The sequence below is a fragment of the Colletotrichum truncatum genome, assembly GCF_014235925.2.
Source record: "Colletotrichum truncatum strain CMES1059 chromosome Unknown Contig_0005, whole genome shotgun sequence".
Classification (NCBI taxonomy): Eukaryota; Fungi; Ascomycota; class Sordariomycetes; order Glomerellales; family Glomerellaceae; genus Colletotrichum; species Colletotrichum truncatum.
The window spans coordinates 2,906,956-2,927,223 of NW_027222402.1; the positions used below are offsets into that span (position 1 = coordinate 2,906,956).

General features: G+C 48.8%; 3 protein-coding genes across 3 annotated transcripts; 2 read left to right on the forward strand and 1 right to left on the reverse strand.

Moving 5' to 3' along the window:
* Positions 1-814: 814 nt before the first annotated feature.
* CTRU02_208854 (calcium channel subunit cch1) lies at positions 815-7,374 on the reverse strand (the record flags this gene model as incomplete). The annotated part of the gene is made up of 5 exons (XM_036724727.1): positions 815-1,322; positions 1,382-1,471; positions 1,524-3,295; positions 3,358-5,742; positions 5,794-7,374. The coding sequence occupies 5 exons, from the start codon at positions 7,372-7,374 to the stop codon at positions 815-817; spliced, it is 6,336 nt and encodes a 2,111-aa protein (XP_036583359.1).
* Positions 7,375-9,524: 2,150 nt separating this feature from the next.
* Positions 9,525-11,949, forward strand: CTRU02_208855 (PHD-finger domain-containing protein; the record flags this gene model as incomplete). The annotated part of the gene is made up of 5 exons (XM_036724726.2): positions 9,525-9,647; positions 9,705-9,799; positions 9,854-9,971; positions 10,026-10,124; positions 10,180-11,949. 5 exons carry the CDS (start codon positions 9,525-9,527, stop codon positions 11,947-11,949), a joined length of 2,205 nt encoding a protein of 734 aa, XP_036583358.2.
* A 5,447-nt stretch (positions 11,950-17,396) lies between these two features.
* On the forward strand, positions 17,397-19,078 carry CTRU02_208856 (HMG box protein; the record flags this gene model as incomplete). The annotated part of the gene is made up of 3 exons (XM_070205154.1): positions 17,397-17,630; positions 17,697-17,771; positions 17,831-19,078. 3 exons carry the CDS (start codon positions 17,397-17,399, stop codon positions 19,076-19,078), a joined length of 1,557 nt encoding a protein of 518 aa, XP_070061229.1.
* Positions 19,079-20,268: the final 1,190 nt, after the last annotated feature.

Sequence of the window (20,268 nt, forward strand, 5' to 3'; positions counted from 1 at the left end):
TGTCCTTGAAAGCTGGAACTATAAGCTTTGCCTTAAATAACGGCTCACCACAACAATCTTGATTCAGATGTCCTCTTCCTCGTCTTTTCTGATGCCTTGGTTATGCGCATGTTCTTGCTTCCTTAGACTCTTGACAAGAGAAATCAGCAACACAATCGTATGCATAGAGTGCCGTTGATGTTCCATCTTTTATACACCTTCAGTGTACATCACGACAGAATGTATATATTAAAGAGAGCCTGGACCGTGCCTCCTCCGCCCTCATCCTGACTTGCGCTCAACCTTCTGTCGTTCTATCCATGACAAAAGTTAGTTTCACGCATTTCCTTATTCCCGGGAATTTATTTGTTCCCCTCCTTTGTCCGTCGTATTAGCGAGAAACCGTTCAATTTTGCGATCTGATCGTGATGGCCGAGCGGTGAATCATGCCGAAGAGCAGTCCGTTTCGTATCGATTCAGCGATAGAGGAAGCCATGGAAAGTTGCGTATGCACCTCGCCAGTGGCGTCTATTAACAAGTGTTATTGATATACAACAAAATCCCAATCTACGAGCAATGGCTTCAACATTTGTTTGGGGAATACATGTGATGTGGTGCTTTCAGACACGACATGAATAATACTTCATGAGTCACCACCCGATCTTATGTTACAACTATAACCTCAAAGTACTATCCTTACATCACTTATCTCTGCCACCATATATCTGATGCATCAAAAATGGTCTAGATGCCACAACCAGTTGTCTATGTCCCTTTCGTTTAAACCAAACGCCATCGCTTATTGTACGGAAACAAAAATCTAGGCACAGCGCGTCTACCGGTTCCAATCAGATTTACGGACCGATTTTCGTACTGTTGCACTCCGCCGGATACTCTCTAGCCAGATTGAGTCATCTAACATATTGCTTACTTGTGCTGGGCTGACGGGGCTTTGCACCGGGCTGACCGCGCTTCCACGCCGGCTGCTCTGGGCTGATGAGTGGCCGCCTTCCTGTAGCTCGAAACTGAAAGCTGAGTGAGTCGAATGATGTCCTGGTGTCGAAGGCCCGGACCTTGGGAAACTCAACGGGTGTTGGTAGTCTGGATCGTCAGGTGGCAGATCTGTAGGAGCCGGCCCTCCCGACCAACTCTTATGTGAAGATTTGGCATCGTCCACAGTCAACAGTGCGGACCTTGTTTGGCCAGTTCCGGCCACTGGCGAGGATTTGAGACGAAGCTCATCATCATCAACCATAATGTGAGGAATATCAAGCTGAGGAACGGCAGTCATCCTCGCTGACTTTCTTAAGTCAATATGCTTCTTGAACTTGCGTGTCCAATACCTAAGCCATCGATTAGTCATTTGCTGTAATTCCGTGCAGAATGCAAGATGAGAACCTACAGAGTGTCAAAGAAACCCAAGACAATCCTTCGGCGCACTTCTTCCTCCACTCTTTGCAGTCGGGCTCGTCGCCGCAGAAACTCTTCAAGCCTGCCCACAAAGTCAGTCCAACTTTCTGTGGCACATGCAAAGCAGTACTTACTTCAAGCTCTTGCTGTCATTGATAATGTTGTAATGTGCCAAAATCATAAGTACGGAAGTGAAGGAGATGCCCTTGTCCGGGTCGGCAGAGACCATGACTTCCTCGAAGAAAATATTGAACCGCCGACGCCGTTCGCGGACTTTATCAACATCGATTTGTGCCAACCGTCTGTTAAGCCGCTGAATGTCGATTCCCGCAGTGTAGTTGCTTGCCGAGGCAATGGACATGTGACGAGCTCCAGAAGCTGCGATATCGTTACGGACATCCTCTAATATCTGTCTGACAGAATCATCGGCATCGTAGATTCGCATCTCAAAAACACCTGAAAGCTCTCCTAGAAGCCGAGGAAATGCTTCTTTGCTAATGAACCCCGTTCCGGCCGGATCGACGCTTCGCCATGCCTCTTTGAAACGCCGGATTTCAACGCGGTCAACTGCAGCGAGACCACTTGATCTCTGGTAGACATAACTGAAACTCTCATAGATGAGAGAGACAAAAAGATTAACGAAGATGTACATGCTTAGAATGTTCCATGCTACGAACAAAAATCGAGCCCAGGGTTTGCTGCCGCAGTCGCTGTCGAAGAATTCGGGGTTATCTACGCAGAGTGGCGGTTCGATATTGGCATAATCTTCCATGACTTGATTCCAGCCTTCTCCAAAACTCATCCGGAAGATAAGAATAAGAGCATTGGGTACGCTTCGGAAGTTGATGTTACTCTCTTCGTTTTCGCCGAATCGAGTCAAACTGAATGCTTGCGTAAGAGCTATCGCAAATACCAGGAAGAACACGAGCCATGTTGCCAGCAAGTTGCCGATGGTGGTCAGACTAGCTGCGGCTGTTTTGAATAGTTGGTCCAATGCATCGTTTCGAGGGATGAGAAGTAAAAGGATGGCGACAAGGAAGAACTTGTGAAGCTGCACGTACGTGTCGCTACTTCTGCTAATGATGAGCACTGACGTGGAGACGAATGCGCCAGTAACCACTACAAGCGAATACAAGTCCCATGAACTCCGGCGGAATCGAGCCCAGCCGAGGCCGATAATGCGGATGGCAATATTTGCCATATAGACAAGTGTAAATGCCAAGAACAATCCGTCTCTAGCGTCAGTCCACCAACGTGGTTCGCCGTGATATTCTAGGAGGAGTAGTAAAAGGTGACAGACCAAAACATATGTGACGGCTGTGTACCACTTCCCTCTCTTTTCTATAGCACGCTTGTGACACCACTTTTTCCACGTCTTCTCCGACTCATCATAAGAACTTTTAGACGGCGAAATTTGTCTCAACAACTTTCGTAACTCGAGCCATGAACGTTGCTCTGCAGTTAAGAAAGCAACGCCAGTCTGCTCAGTATAGTTGCGCATGAAGACAGAGATGAACAACGTGAGAACGAAAACGGTGGCAAGAAGGTTGAAAACGACGAAAAACATGGCGTTCCCTTGTCGATTAAGCTCCTGGGGCTGAAAGCCACGGCCGGTTACTGCTTGTGATGCGAATGAAACGTCTGTCCAGCCCTCTTGACTGACAATTTGAAAAAGAACGAAGAGAGAAGATGCGAAATCATCGAAACTGAAGTAGCTGTTTGATGGAACACGAGGAGCAAGCATTGCCCAGTCATCATTGAAAGGTGTGTGGTTGAACTCGCCAAAACAGTCTGACAAGAGGACAATGGAATCGTCACCATCGTTGCAGGACACCATTTGGCCATTGAAGAGGTTCAAGCCATAAATGGCAAAGGGAATCAACAACGACAGAGACACAAATGCAGCCTATGTGCAACTAGTTAGTGATGAAGCATAGTAAATGTGGCGAAGCAAGATATGAAACTTACACTGAGAATTTTCCAGACGCCCACAATGAGAAGTGAGTGGAACGTATCTCTGGCGCTGTCGCTGATATTGAGCAGACGGAGAGCACGCAGTGCTTTGAAGGCACCGATGGCTCTGGACACAGCACCGTCATGAGCAAGTAATGTACCAACATTAATTAACAAAGTGATTAGCACGATGCCATCAATGATGCCCCAAGAGCTACGGTAGTAAGCATTCGGTGTGAAGAAAAACCCATCAGCAACAACTTTAATAACCGCCTCAACTGAAAAGACCACGGCGAACGCCAAGTCTGTCCAGACATACCAAAATGTAATGCTGAACTCTGGATGCTCCGCTTGGTACTGCTTCTGGTAGAGCGGCGTCGTGACGCATGCAATAACTACCATTGCGACGATGCATGCATAGACGAAGGCGGAAGATGCATACCACGCGATTTTGTTTGGCTCAACTCCGTCAAAACGCTCATTTCCCCTTCCAGGACCTACAATCCTCTGGCAAAATCGCCTAATAGGGTTTTTAGGTGTGAAGATGAACAGAGAGTTGTTATAGTTTGGATGCCTAGCCAAATACTCTCGTTGAGCTTTTCTCCGAGCAGAGGTGGCAGAAACTGCCTGCCGTGCCATTTGCCGCGGATCAAGGGTATCGTTAGGACCATCGAAACGCAGGTTGGAATAAAATGGGTTCGGGTCTTTGCTGCTGAACATCGACAATATTTTCCCCCAGATTAGTGATAGCATGCCAGGTTTCATATTGGCTACGGCAGCCGTCTGAGTTCGTGGAGGCGGTTGCTGTTCACCAGGAGTTTCTTGGGACGGATCCGCATTATCGTCGAGGAATTCATGGACAACAGCATCTTTGAGTAGCATTTCCATCATGGCCGGGCCGTAGTCGAGAGGGTCTTTCTTCCGCCTCGCCTTGCCAAAAGTAAAAATATTGGACAAAGTGAGGTTACTGGATGATTTGCCAAGTTCCTTCCTCTGCAAGAAGGCCTTTACCTGCTCGAGACGTTTCTCATCCTCTGATACATCAAAGTTCTCCTGAATAACAGCAATAAACATATTGACAAGAATCAAGAATGATAAGATGAACCATCCGATAAGAAACATGGCCCCAATCCACCCCGTATTGTAGGCATTCAAATACGAGGTGACATTGTAGAGCATTGAGGTCCAGTTCTCGCTCGACAAAATCTGATACATGCCGAGAAAAGAATTGTAGACAGTAAAAAATGACACTTCGTTGAGGTCTCCGTCATCATTGTGCTTCGGTATCTCGCCCCGGAAGAGCTGAGCAGCCAGTATGGACATGAGAAACGTGATGAGGAAGACAAAAAGCATCAAATTGGCGATACCATTAGAGTTTCCCAAAACCATGACAATGAGCTTTCGGGTCATGGGTACAGCCAAAACAAGCCGATAGACTCGCAATATCTGGAAGACAGTCAACCAAGCATAGGGTTCTCCTGAGTTGCGGATTGGAGGTATCAGAATAATGCTTGTGATGATGGCGAGGCCCAGATCAACAATGTTGCGACGGCTCCTATGAAAGGTACGCCAACCGATGGCGAGACGTATGGCAATTTCAGCATCCAGAATAATTGTAACAGCAACCTCAACTGCATCGATGAAGCGCCCACGATTCTCCGACATTCTAGCGCTGCGAAAACATTGCGCCAGGAGGCCGAAAGCAATAACGATGATCCATAAAGGGAAGGTTTTGTCGTATATTCTTTGAAATGCTGACGCCTGTTGAGGCGGTTCGTCCACTGATTCTTGCAACAGTGGCTCTTCGTCCGCAGTGAACGCACTTGCCTTGCTCTCCTCTCGAATAACCTGGAAAGAGGATGTAATGACAGCGATGAGCAAGTTAACCAGCCATAGCATGAGAATCATGATACCAGCGCCAAAAAAAAGAGCCGCGGGCAAGTAGTCGGAATTGGTGGTGTAGTACATGATATCAGTGAATGTATTTGAGCTGATAATCACGAAGACCATCTCAAGGGACTGAAAAATGTTGTCGAAGCTGACGGTACCGTTAAACGGATTTTCCTGTTGAAGACAAATCGATCCGCGAGGGCAGATAAATCCTTTGCCAGCCTTGCTGCCATTTCTGAAGTTGTCCAGGATACCGTTGTCATCCAGGAAGACCCAAGGCAAAGTGTTTCCTGTTGAACTGTCGAGAAACCCTCCGCAAAATTGCATGTCGTTTGTGAAAGACTTTGTCTTGTTGGTGGGATCTGTGGGGTCAAGCCAAACACATTGGCGACTTAAACTAGCTTTGAAACTCTGTACGCCAATAATAGCAAACAAGATCCAAAAGAAGGCAATGAGAAAAGCTACACGGACAAGCAACGGTGCTGCCTTCTTCAGACTTCTAAGAATGATCTAGAGAGCTGTTAGTGATAGTCATCGACTATGAAATGATTGCGTACTCACAGCCGTGCCGTTGGTAAGAGCAAGTAATCTTAAAATACGCAAACAGCTAATCATGCGGAAAACGTAGATGTGGTTTTGGCTCTCGAGCCCAGTAATACTAAGCCCAAAACTGATCCAGAAGGCGACAACGGCTAGGAAATCCAGTCGATTGAAAGAGTGCCGCAAAAAAGCCCTTCGAGCAAGCTGAAACCTTTGCTGTTCTTCAACGGTCTGAGGCAGCGTTTGGCCTTGCATGATAGTAAAAGACCGCTGAAAGGCAGAGGGGCCAAGGTTGATCTGCCGTGGAGCCTTGACAGATTTCTGTCGCTGAGGTTGGAAGATGTTTCTGTACTGATCAACGACAGCCGCTCGTACACCGCGCTTGCGATCAATGGTGCTGTATTCCGACGCATTTAGAATGAAACCAGAAACCAGTATGCGGGCTATCAACTCAAGGGTGAATATGATGAATAGCACCAGCATAGCCCAGTCAATCCACGTAGTGCCCCATTTATCAGGGCGAGGGTGGGTAAACACGTCAGGAGCCGATTCTATGGCCAAGAGAACAGCTTGCAGAATAATGAGTATAAGAATAAAAGGTTCGGTGAAGGGTTGCACCAAAAGATCGCAAAGCCTGGTTCTTATGGGATGATCCGGCGGAAAAATGCCTAGCGACATCCCCTTTAAGGGATTCTTCATGGGTATTCGCTCTTGAAGTGGAGGAGCTGGTTCTGCGAAGACAGCTTCCGCCTCGGATTTCTTCTCGGGTACTTGGGAGACACGGGAATGGTAAAAAGTATCCGTAAACATTTGAGTAGAGTTGTGCAGTTGTTGTCGACGGTCTGGGGAGGGCGAGGGTGAACGTCCACGCTGTGTTCGCTGGTCGACAAGCTCACCCTCGCCGCTAATGTTAACAACACGTTGAGACATGGCTCGCATGATTGAACCTGCTCGGTGAAGTGCGCCAGTCGTTGAGGGAGAGCGCGACCGTCTATGGTCTCCTCCTGGACTCAATGTATTCCCATAGCTTCGACGCCCTTCACCCATGCCTCCAGGCTCCAAATCGTATCCAAGCGATCTTGCGTCTCGGGTTCTTGACGGCGTATTGTCAATATCAGAGACTGTCTGGAAGCTGTCCCTTGGCTGAGAATCTCCTGCATTTGCGCTCAGAGATCCAGAGATGGGCTGCATTCTAGATGTGAGGGGCACTCTATCCTCGTAGAAATCGTTATTCGCAGATTCGTCATAGTACGGCAAAGGGTGATCTAGCGAGTCGAGAGAGGGTGACGACAGTCGTGGAATCGGCGGCGGCGGCGGCGGCGGCGGCGGCTGATTGATGTCGGGCGGAAGAGCGAACTGTAACGCGGACGCGTCGATAGGTGATTCGGGACTTCCAGAGCTGGTAGGAGCCGCAACATACGGCTGTTCCCAGTAGGTGGAAAGACCAAGTCGATTGGGTGTCATTGGGGGGGCAGATGTCTGCTGGCCTTGTCGGCCGCGTTCATAGCCAGTCTGGGAGTCTGCCTGCAGACCATCTCTGCCAGAAGCCGGGCTCTCGTCCGGACGAGTATTCATCTCGAAAGGCTGGTCTGAGTTTTGCATTGGATTCGGCGGAGGAGACAAACTATTCGAAAGGTACTCGATTCTCGGCAGTTTATGACCGGTGGACTCGACAGATTCTACTTATCCAGGTTTATTTTGAGAGGAGCGGCGACGGCAGGTCGCATGTTCAGTATTATTGTAGGTTTTCAGTCGCGCCCATTTCGAGGTCAGGTAATGTGTCTCGTGCAGTACTGAGATAAACGGCTGACAATAGATTGGTTTGGTAAATGCAAAGCTCGAAAAGTCGTTTGTCGTGGACGGCCGATGGGTGGGATGTCGGCAAACGAGTGAAACGGTCGTGGTTGAGTCGAACAATGGAATACCTGCGGATTGCCGGATTGCTATACCACGACCTACGCCAGTTTGAAATCTACAGTATTAGCACCAGCGGGGCGGGGTGTTTGCAACCCTGTTTCGATCGGTTCGAAGGCGTTGTTTAGAGGACGAAAAGAAAATTGTAGCAGTATTGACGACGGATTGTTTCTTCGTATTGATTGATGTTCAAATCAAGAGGCTGAGTATGCATGGAGTGCGAACCGTGTAGATAATTCTTGGCACCGTAGCACTTTTGATATTATGGGGCGCTCCAGTTAGGGAGGGTCTATTTTCAGAGCCCAAGACGGAGATCCACACAACTCAGTGACTGACGACAACACCTGGAATTTGTAAGGCGTCCATCCTGGCGACACACCTCGTGCCATCGCAAGGCACGACACTGGTAGTGGTACAGTATAGATTAGATCACCGTTTCACTGTCTTCATCCACACAGTCTCGAAACTGCTGGGTGGGGGTGCCCCTCCCCCTGGTTTGACTCCAGCTTCTTGCTGGGTGTCCAAGAGCACTTTCACCCCTGGCTAGCCTGACTAGGCTGAGACAACAAGGGCAACCAGTGATGGAAAGAACGGCACGCTTATGAATAACACAAAGATGCACTAGTATCAAAGGCCTCAGAAGCAACCAAAGTGACATGATACGCCTGATTAGCATATTTCATGTTCACACATTCCTATATGTATGCCTAGAATGAGTAGAACGTACCTACCTACCTACATCTTAGTGTACGCGGAGACGCCCCCCAGTTTGAAGAGGACACAGGCGCTACAGAAGTGAAGGTTCCCACTGTAGGCTACAGTGATCCAACCCATGCTGTATGATTGATTATGCATTTGGATGCAAGAACAACTGCGATCAACACATAACTAGACGACTAGTTCAACTCAACGCCACTCTCCGGCCTTGAGGCACATCGTGTAATCAGGCGCGGAACAAAAGCAGCTTTTTTTTCAGTGCTGTGTAAGTTTTGCCAAAAAAAAAAAAAAAAAAAAAAAAAACCGTGAAATTAAAAGACACAGAGAGGGCAAGGAGATATGGTACGCCTGGCAAAACACGGTAACAAGGAAAATTAAAGGAAAAGAAAGTATGGGGCACAACTTCCCGGTTTCCGTCGCGTCACAAATTTCCATTGTCAAACTTCTCACTTTGCTTACGATCTTAGGTAATCCATTCGTCTCATGCGGGAGGCGAAGCACGGGCCTGTGGATGCCACCGCAGACGCCCTTTCACCCCAAACGCGCCCATTATATGCGATTGCAGGTCGATGGCCCTACCAACCAACGGCACGCGTTATTGCTCAAGAGGTACCTTTCCTCTACAAATGTACCGTCCTAGTACACGAGGCAGATTTGCCCAGCCGTCCTCATCGCGGCTACAATCAATCAATCCTATGACGACCCGTCTCAAAATTCCACACCTTCATACAATGTGCCGCATTTCACATTAGTGAATTGACTTTCTTTGTCAGCCTCTTTGAGCTACTCCCCAACGACATCTATCTTTTTCATTCCTTGGTCCTGAACCATCCTTTTGTCGCAATATTCCGACCAAAGGCTTCACCCACTGCTTCCTTTTCGTCGTAGTTCTTGTCCTTAGCCGTCTCCTCGTCGACGCCCTTCGCTCCTTCGCCCGCGCAAAGCACCGGCGACGGCAGTGTATTTCCATGCCGCGATTGCCAGAACACACGACGTTTGAGCTGCCACACTAGTTCTCTCAGTCCCGAACCGACCGCTCACCCTGCGACACATCGATATAGAGGACCATGGTCTCGTCACGCAAACGAAATATACAAGAAGCTGAAGCTGAAGCTGAAACGATGCAACGGAATGGGCCATCATTGCTGCATCGCATTCGAAATCAGTGGCAGTTTGCCAATTTATGCCAGTGGATCTATCTTTTTGGCAAGGTCGTCAAGATAGATGACAACTTGGATACCGAGGTGAGCTCTTTCCCCTTTGTGCATATCTATCAGACGCTCCAACATGTGCTGCTCTAGGATATCGAAGCTGAATGCCTCAAACCAAACGCTCCTATCCTCCAAGACATAGGTCTAGCTCTACTGAAGTTTATATCCTCGCACCGAGGGCTAACGTACGAACACAATGATACAAACCTATACACTTCTCGACTGTTAACTAGTAATAGACACGAACTTTTCGACGAGTATACGAGACGCCAATATTTAGTCAGAGCCCCGGAGAAGAATCCATTTGGCACAGATGAGATTCCTAGTAAATTCGCCGATTTCGACGTCTTGACAAAGGTAAGTAATGGACGAGACTGGGATACCAAACTGCCTTACTAAATCACTTTGTAGATACGTATCCTCCAACAACTAACACAATGGGTTATTGCTCGGCCCGAGCGCGTCAGAGAAAAGATGGAGGAACAGAAGGACATCGACCAGACGAGCTGGGTGAGTGGCAGCTACGGTAGCACTGTGGGCATAGGAAGCTAACTAGCCGGAACAGCGGATAGAACCCATCGGCTGGGACAGGGACGACCGCACCTACTTTGTCCTCGATGACAATAGGATTTACCGCCTCACCGATGCTCCTCCGAAACCTCATCCCCCGAAGAAGAAATTGAAGTCGACCAAGTATGGCTCTCGTTCGAACAAAAGACGACGTATTTCAACAGTAAATGACACTGGAGACCCCGATGTGTCAGTCAATGAGTCTGCCGATGCTGCCGGCTTTATTCCAGAGCAAGATGGTCTTGGCGATATGAAATGGGAATGTGTTGCTGTGACTTTGGATGAAGTACAAGGACTCATCGCCTCATTTCACAAGACCAGGGATGACAACGAGAAAATCCTGCGCGACCAGCTCCAAGAGCATTTACTGCCCATCCTGGAAAAGCAAGAAGAGTCCCGAAAACGCAAGGAGCTTCAACGAGAGAAAGAACTCTTAAATTTAACTAAAATGGCGAATGCGAAACGATCAAGCCGGATTGCTAACAAAGTGGAACAACAAAAGCAAGAAGAGAAGGCCCAGGAAGAGGCGCAAGTCTTGCAAGCCCAGCAAGCCGCTGCAAAAAAGCAGGAGAATCAACGACTTAAGCTTGAGAAAGAACGGGACTCGAGGTTGTTGTCACGTGAAAGGCGGCTTAGAGAACGAGAAGCCCGCCGGGTTCAGCACGAAAGGGAGCTTTCCCAGTTGTCAGAGGATAACCGCAGTGGCTCAGGTCGTGTATCAGAACGACGGCTACAAGCGGAGATCGAAAGAAACAAACGTGCCCTTCAGGAGCTTGATGATGAAGAGGAAGAAGATGACTGGATCTTTGATTGTATTTGTGGTGTTTATGGTCAGATTGACGATGGTACACACAGTATTGCATGTGAGAAATGCAATGTATGGCAACACAGCAAATGTGTTGGCATTGGTGAGAGCGAGGCCGAGCGGCCGGAATTTCACTTTGTCTGCCAGACATGCAGACGACGTGCTGAGGAGGCGGTCACGAAACCACGGACGACTATTAAACTGAAAGTCAATCGATCGACCTCCCTCTCGCCACCACAGATCAACCAGCTTGCTAAAGCAGGCAGCCCTCAGTCACATAAAGGGTTTGTACAAAAGAGTGCATCACTTTGGCATCCAGTTGGCGGATTGAACGGAGCTGAAGCCACAGAACCTCTTCAAGAAGGCATTCAAGATTCACAGACTGTTCAACATATGCTTGGCTGGCAAGCTGGTAAACCAGCCACGAATGGACATGACGCTCTTGAACTGTCCAGGCCATATAACCAGCCCAGTGAAACCCCATTAGCAAAAGAAGTCAAACCAGAACCCACGACCCCTAGGGCTGACGACGAAAATGCCAGCGGCAGGCCCCCTCAGCTTCTCAACGGTAAGCCTTGTGCAACTGGCCATGACACGTTGCCTTTAAGTCCTACTCGTCCAAGGACAACGCCTGGCCCTCACGAGGCCACATCTCCTAGGCCCGGGGGGTCCAATTTGATGGCCACTCCCATTATTAGTCGTGAGCACGGAGTTCCAGGTTCAACTCAATCCTCTTCTACTTTGCCCTCTGCTGAAGGGGGACTCTCCCCAACCAAGCACTCGCCCCCTTTACCTCGTCTGAGTACCGCCAGTATAAAGACACCTGCGCTTCCTGCTGTATTGCCACCTGTCGCGACGTTATCGCCGTCACCTCGACAGCAGATCCTAACGCCTCCAATCAAGCCTATGGACCCAGCTCGACGGTCGCAACTACCAGGGGCAGCTCATGACAACCTCTGAATTACTAGTTGAGAACCTAGTATCTGAGGATTGAGACGAATTGACAGGACAATTCACGGCCCTGGGGAGAGGGCTAAATGCGGAGATCAAGGACTTTTCCTTCCATAGTAGACACCAATTATGGGTTTAATTGCAACTCGAAGGTGTATGCCGAGAGATTTGTAGGGATAGTTGTAAGACAAACAATCGTCTAGACTAATAATGACTATAAGGAGCCTCTGACTGTGTCTGTAAGAACATTAACCTTTTGACCCCTCTCTATATGGGTAGAGACGAGGAGTCAAGGACTTCCCTTGCTAGCTTCGGCCTCTGGGCGACAACATTTATTCAGGGGGATTCGGGACACGCATGTGTTGAATAAATCGGCTGTTTGTTGCCTACAACAACGAACTTCGCTCTGGGTTGAATATGGCTGCTAGGCATTTTGTGCTGCACATACAATCCGTTTGCTTGACGGATCTCACTCAGCCCTGCCGCAGTATGTCTCGATAGCACCACATCGATCACGGGATCCAAGTTAGCAGCTTCCACTGCTCATATTCAGTTACAATGTTAATGTTGTCGTCCTCAAATTACGAACAATATATCGAGCATGATACGACAGGAAGCCATCAGCCTCTTAGCAACCGCTCAGTGCACTTAAGCTTTGAGTTCCAAGGCAATCCAAAGCGAAAAGTTTCTCTTATGACAGCATCGTCTGAGAAGTGAGATTTTCCTTGACAAAACCACAATGGCAAGGGAAAGGGTTGAGAGGAGAAAAGGTGAGGTGGTGAAGTCTTCGGGAACAAACACACAATGAAGATTATCCACAGTTTCATTTGCAATCTGGAGTCCATCCCAGATGGTTAGGGCGTACGGTAAAACAACTCATATCAGGGATATGTTATATGTTGTGCTAGCGATGAAAGGACGTATGGCTCGTTGGCTCTTCCGTGACGCCCCCAAATAGTCTGTTGATAGTGGTAAGCCACATACGGATATAGGCGTGAGGGTTCCCAGCAATGGTGACAAGAACCTTTACTTGGAGGACAGGTGGCTCAGGTTGTAACGCGGCCATCTGGAGTTTTGTATGCGAGAAGGGTAGACGAACGGGGAACGCATGATTACCTAAATATTTACCACTTTTGCCGAGACTGGGTCGAGGCTAGATTTACTTCGTTTTATTTTGCGTAGCACAGTAAGCAAGGCACGATTAGCAGTTATGAGGCATGACTGGTTCCAGGAAAAGTGTATTGCAAGTATCAATATGGGTGTGTACATGGCTGCAAAGAGGATACGTCTGGTGTCGAGCCAAGTCGTTACCAAGAGGGGGACTTGTTGATTTGACTCGGCATAGAAAGGGATATGGGAAAGGAACTGCGACAGAATCAGAAGCTTGAAGGGTAAGATAGGGAGTTGAGTTGGAAGACAGAAAGTGCGGCGAGAAATGGTGCGAAGGATAAGAGGCTGATACTGGCGGAAAATATCGCCTAAGCAGAGTCTAGTGTCAGATCTAAGGGGCAAGGGCCGGGAACGTGGCGCATAGTAGCTGCAGACGTAAGCCGCAAGCGCAGAAGATGGGGGGCAAGATCGGCTCAGAGGACAAGTAAGGTTTGCAGGCGATGTTTCTAGGGTCCAGTTTTGAAATAGGTGGCTGTACAGCCCACTCCAGCTAGCCTTCTCCGCATGATTAAGGCAAGAGATCAATCAGACAGACGGACTCTTCCACACACTGCGGTCACACGGGAATGTCTGTCCGAATAGGCTGGGGTTGTGTCCAAGCCAGAATGCTGCCATATTCTGTCCAAGTGATTGAGAGTACGTGGTGATGTGAAAACAGTTACTGAGGGCAGCGGGAGCAAACAAAATGTTGGGCAGTAACTATCTACAGTCATATTGGGTCGGGATTTGATAATCAAGGTCCTGCCCACGGCTCCCTGCCCCTGTATGCTGTGATTTCTGGGCAATGCGGTTGATTCGCTACTACTTTCCATTCATGCAGTTCTGAATAGGAAACGACGCATTAATTCAAATGAAATGGCATGATTGGTACCAGGGGCATGGGATGGGCAATTGGAACAAGGTAAGCGAATGTAGGTCCCCAAAGACAAGCTCAGTTGCACTGCAGGTGGATATACGTGAGTAGGGGAGCTCTGTTGAATGAGGCGTGGTCCTCACAAGTTTTAACAGCAAATAGAAGGCGTGAGTAATGGTGAGGTGATCATGTGGATAAAGGTAAGACGGAATAGGTTGGATGGGCGTTGTCTACATTTCGTTGCATATCTCATGGTGCCTGGTCATGGTAAAGATGGACGTCCAAAAACAGAGCCGTAAACGGAAGCCCCGGCTCTGGTGGAAACGACACACAGCCAAACAGTCTGCGTCTGCACCCGTACCTGCACTGCTAGACATTAATTAGTGGGTAGATGGTAAGGTGTGAAGAGAGGCGTGATCTGCCACATTCCCGACCAAGTGACACCAGCTGGGAGACCCACCGAAGCAGAAGGTACACTGGTGTGGAGTCTCCAGTTCCCACATCAAAGAACGGGATGCGCCACAGCCTGTTTTTGGAATAGACCAATCAGGGAAGACGCCACCAACGATTCCGGTAGCGGATGCACCTTGGCCATAGTTCCAGTTCTCACATTGCTGCACCAACTGCACTGAGCAAACATACATTCCGCTTTAGCTCCCTTCTGCTTCTCCCCTGGCCTTCATTCATCCCATCAATTTTTGCCCCATCATCCATTACTCCGAACACTCTCTTCTACCTAGTCTACTTACCGAGCTGCCCCAGTCTTGTCCGCAGGATGGCCTTAGTCCGGCTGCCCAATCTCCTCCAGTGTACATGCTATAATGATGAGGAACTATGCCCCCTTGCTTCAATATTATTCTATGCTTTGCCCTCGCCACAAACCCAGTTACACCAACAATGGAGGTTCAGAGCGAAATAGCCAATTGTGCAGAAAACTGGCACATTGTGGCTTAAGGCATGGGTGAGGTTGGAAAGAGGTAATACGGACTTTGTGAGACCCTCAATGGCCATGTGGGGAATCCACGGGTAAAGACATTGACAGGGGTAAGAGCAGGAGGAAAGGCAGCACTCAGCCTGGACTAGGTTGCTGAGACTTTCTATCTTTAGGATGGTAATCTGGGAAGACACCATGCATTATCACTGGCGTCCTTGCCAGCATAATCCGGTTGCCAGCGTGAACCAGCGGGGAATACTGTCAAAAATGAATTATGTTGATGCGCTGTCAACCGCGAACAAACGTTGGTTTTGGAAGAGACATGATAGAGATTTGGGTTGGCGGGTTATCACATATTCGACACGACCACGGATACCGGCCACGACGTCAGTAACTAAAAGCAACATAGGCAAGGACATGGGCTATCCGCAAGGCAGCGCAAAGTAGTCCATCCGCGGCAGCAGGCTCTTCACGTAGGTGATCGTTGGCCTCCTCCACCCCTGTTTGGGCTGTCGACAATTAGCAATCAGCAATGTACGAGGCCGGGTGCTCATACTGGCCTTCTCCAACTCTCATGATTGTCCAGTTTCACATACAAACGTGCTGGGCGTGACATAGCATGACATTTACCACCTAACACAGCATATCGCCGAGAAACATCATAGCAGGCACCACTCATTAGACCCAAAGAAATAGACGAAGAAACATATCTCGCTCGTCTTAACCAAAGACGGCCAAAAAGACTGGCAGAAAGCAACGATTGGTGGTCGAGGCGTGCTAATGCCGTGCACCTTGCCCTAGGTAGGGTAAGGTTGGCGTAGGCTCGTATGGCGCCGCTTTCAAATACATATCCGAATGCGGCAATCAGCTAGATGCTCTTTCGGACGCAGAGAAGTCAGAGAAGCCAACGACGGCATATGGCAGGGGCTAGAGCGGAAGAAGAAGGGTGTCACTGTACATGCACATGCGTAATATGTACACATAAAACCACTCAAGCCCGGCCGAACGCTTTTCTTTCATTCCTCTCATCTGTGATAAGATTCATTGAATGAATTCTCACGCGGCGACAAAGACGAGTGTTCTTTTGGCTTTTACTCGCTTTGCTTCGCTCCGGCCCTCAGACGCTTCTGACCCTGGCTCATATTCCGGGGCCTGGCTTGCTTGGCTGTGGCCAGGACAGCATCACATTCACGCCAGATCGGTCTTTATATTACCCCATTTCACTCTTTCTCCATCATTTCTATCTACATATAGCGTTGCTACTTGCCGTTTGGTGAGGGTGTGATTCCAGAAAGGTGACCGCCTGAAGGTCGGGAAGAAAGAAACTAAGAGGGAGAACGAAGGCAAGGCCTAGTCGAGCGAAAAGAAGACAGCAAAACATACAGAGCTTGTCTGCCATACTACATCCAAAGAGCAGAAAGAAAATTGAGCCAAAATCCAACACTTCAGACCCAACAAAAGGAGCTGCGAACACCGAAGACAGGAATAAGGCAACAAACAAGGGGAAAGACAAGAAAAGAAAGGGGACGATATCGCAAAAGCTCAACGGGATCCTTCCCTCAACATCCGACCTCTGTCATAAAGACAGACCATTCATACGACCTGCTATGACTGGATTTCACTCCATCGTTGCACACTAGCAAGCCTATTCCGTCTGTCAATCAGACTTTGAACCCCGGCATTGTTCTGTCACCGTCGCATTCTACATGTCAGTAGGACGGTCCTAGGTCATCACTGATCCCTGATCACCGGCTGCTTGCGACTTTTTCATCTGTGTCTTTCGGACCCTTGCAGTACAGCGCCGCGTCTCATGCACAAGCTGCCTACCTAGCCCACAGCTATACCTAGACCTGCATCTGCACCTACGCTCCTCCATCTGCAATTGCAACTGAGATAGCCATACAAAACCGTACGGCCACAGGTACTCCTAAGGACACAGCAGAACCAGAGCTAGGGCAGTAATAACAGACAGCTGCTCGTTGTCGCCAAGTTGGCTACTCTATTTCCCTCTCTGTTATTCCTTCTTAGTCTCTTTCAACCTTGGCATCTCCAGCATAGGCCACCTTCAAGCACTATTTGCCCATTCATCAAACTTTCAGAACTCGCTGAAGGGAGGTTTCTGCAGGTGTAAGTGTCTCTTTAAGACTGTCGACTACCGACTACGAGGTGTTTTCCCAGGCTGTTGTGTTGTACAACTACCGCTCAGGGTGACCTTGTCCTGCCACCACCGTCACCCGGCCGTTATCCAACGACTACTTGAGCACCCTACAAGTACCAAGGCCATTCGGTTGAAAGAAGAACATCCAATCTGGATAGTCGATCCCTGGGAAGATACGACCAAAAGCTTGTCTGCTTCTGACTTCTTGGGCAGCTTACTCGCTACCATTCATTTATTATTCTCACTTACACACTGCCAATTATCCATCCATTAATTGTTTCAGTACTGCTCAACAATTTCAGAGTTTGCTCTCTTTCCCTCTATCTCTCCCTCCCCTTGGAATGGAACACAACGGACCACCGTCTCCAGCTCCTTCGAACGATGACATCTACCCTAACGGACTACCTCACTTGATACGCCAGACCGGAACGACATCATACCCAAGAGAACATTTGCATCCGCATGATATGGGGGGGCATCAAACTCCATCTCGATACGGTACGCCTGGTTCTCAACAAGATATGCCGTACGATCATCTCTCACCGTACTCTCACCGTGGAAATGAGAGTCAGATGGTAAGAAATAACCTATAATTATCTAATTTTCAATTGTACAAAGTTCCCGCTAACTAGATTAAGCAGTCATATCACCATTCTGGCTACGACACGAGTGGCAGCACCCTTTATGGGCCACTTTCAGGGGAGCTGAGCCATCAGGTAAGCCACCTCGCGGTAGATTCGGTGGTAGCCCCAATACTTACATCTGGCCTGTTCAGCCGTATAGCACTCCTGACACATCACCGCCAACCCCATCCCGTGCGTCTGATATGTTGACAACCCGGAGCGGACTCAACATTCACAAGGGATCTTCCACCATCAAGCCTCTCGCAGCTCGCGCCAGTCGTGTAGAGAAGTCAACTCCTAGGAAGAAGAAAGAGCGAGCCAAGTCATCCAAGAAGGTCGAAGGCGTGCAGAAACCACTGAGCGAGCTAGCAAGGGAACAACCCCAAATTTTAGTGGCAGATATTGAGGCTTATGTCCAGCGGTCTGCAGAAACGCGGATGAAGGAAGTTGAGGAGAGCAAGACACCCGGCAGGATCAAGCGACCCATGAACGCCTTCATGTTGTACCGAAAGGCGTACCAGAATCTCGCCAAAAGTCTCTGTACTCAAAACAACCATCAGGTTGTGTCCCAGGTCTGTGGCAGCGGCTGGCCACTGGAGCCTGAGCATATTCGTGATCAATTCAACGAATGGGCTAAGATCGAGCGGGCAAATCATCAGAAAGCTCATCCAGGTTACAAGTTCACACCATCAAAACCAAGACCCAAAATGAGGGACGGTGAGGGAGATTCCGACGAAGGCGATCTCGATGACTTGGACTGGGGCAACAGTCGAGCAAATTCGAGAAGCAGGCAAATCAAAAAGCCAGGACTCGGCCGCCATGATGCGCCGTCATCCATTTTCCATAACTATCCTCCACTTTCGGGAAGTCCAATGGGGCTTGGGGTGCACACTCAATCCATGTATCATTATAGTAACCCAGGAAAGCCTCTCCCAGCGCCGTATAGCCAGACCGGTATTGGGGGAAGCCACTATTACCAACAAAGCGTCCATCAACGGCAGGACGCAACAGGCTTTGTCGAGGACGTACTCATCAGAAAAACGCCATCGCCAGCAATGGGTTATGCCGCGCCACCATTGGACAGCCGGTTCGACAGTCTGGGCCAATACGGTCCTATGTCGCACCATGATGGGCTCGAGCCTATGATTGACCCAGGCTTGATGGGTCATGGAGGTCATCCATACGGTGACCCGTACGGAGATCCCATGTTAGAGCCAAGATGGACAAATCCACTCGGTTTTGGGGACGGAAGACAAGACTTGCTCGACGGTTTATCCAGCTATGACGAGAGTCTCATGCACGATCCCCAACTTCAAATTTTGAGGGGACAGGAGAGTAGTTGGAGAGTGGAGGAGCTTGAGGGGAGTCACTTTAACAACTGGATAGATCAGCCAGAATGAGCGAAGAATATGCATCTCAATATTGCTTGTAATAAGATCGAGAAGACTAGAGTATTAGGTAGTTAGTCGGCGGAGCAATTTTCATCTGTTAAGGTGGGAAATCTGTATCATCGATCGAATGTTTGGGTGGACAGCGGGAACTGCGGCATCCATTACGCAGAACGAATCCTTCGATAGATCAACATGTCGTTTTCTTCTTCTTTTCACAAGTTTATGTGACAGTATAATTTTGCGCAATCATTCGAGATGACATTCTTTGGCGGTCGCGGCCAAAGCGTTGCCTCAATGCCGGTCTACTGCGAGACTTCTAGGAGAGCAGACAGATCAGTGATGTTTACAAATAGCTAGTTGACCCGTGAAGCCATCGTGAGATTATACAGTGCGTGCCAGGTGAGTAGGAAGGCTGGTCCTCCTCATCAAATCCTAAAGGATGGTCTACGTGAAAGGCAAACGCGTTAACACGCAATATGTTTAGATGGTTTAGTGTAGGCAGAGGGCTGTCGTCATTTGCATTGAAGACGAACACCTGCAGTACCGTTGCTAACATTTTGGCCCATTGCCGGGTTTGCAGCAACATGATATTCTATACCCCCCTCCCCCCATCATATACCTATGTACTGCTCTGCCTATTCAACAAGACGTGCAAATGCAACAGGAATTTATCTTGTATGCATGTATGTGTTATGCCAATGTACCCATCCACTGTTAGATTGACGCCTGCGTCCGGATAAAATGCTAGGAAATCTAGCTTAGTTGCATTCTTGCAATATGCTGAAACCGGGAAGAACGGGTAGATACAAAACAGAACCCCGCTTCAACCGGAATGGGTAGAATCACTCAATCAACAACATGAATCACTCTTTGCTCAATGAACCCCAGGTGTATTGCATCAAACTAATATCGTTTATCTAACATCCACATGCGCCCCCCTATTGAAACATACACCGCTTATAGTGATGTCATTGGTTCTCACTATGTACGCGCTCGCCGCTCTCGCGGCATAGCTGATGTACGTACAGCTGAGGTAGCCGGTGCCGCCGAATACGTAATTATCTACGCTATCCCCACTAGTGTACTAAAGACACAGCTCTTGAGCTTGCCTCCACCCTACAGCAACTTGCCAAGGTCTTGCTCTACTCTTCAAACCACCCACCGGCCCGACTTTGATATCTCATCCTTATTCAGCAGAG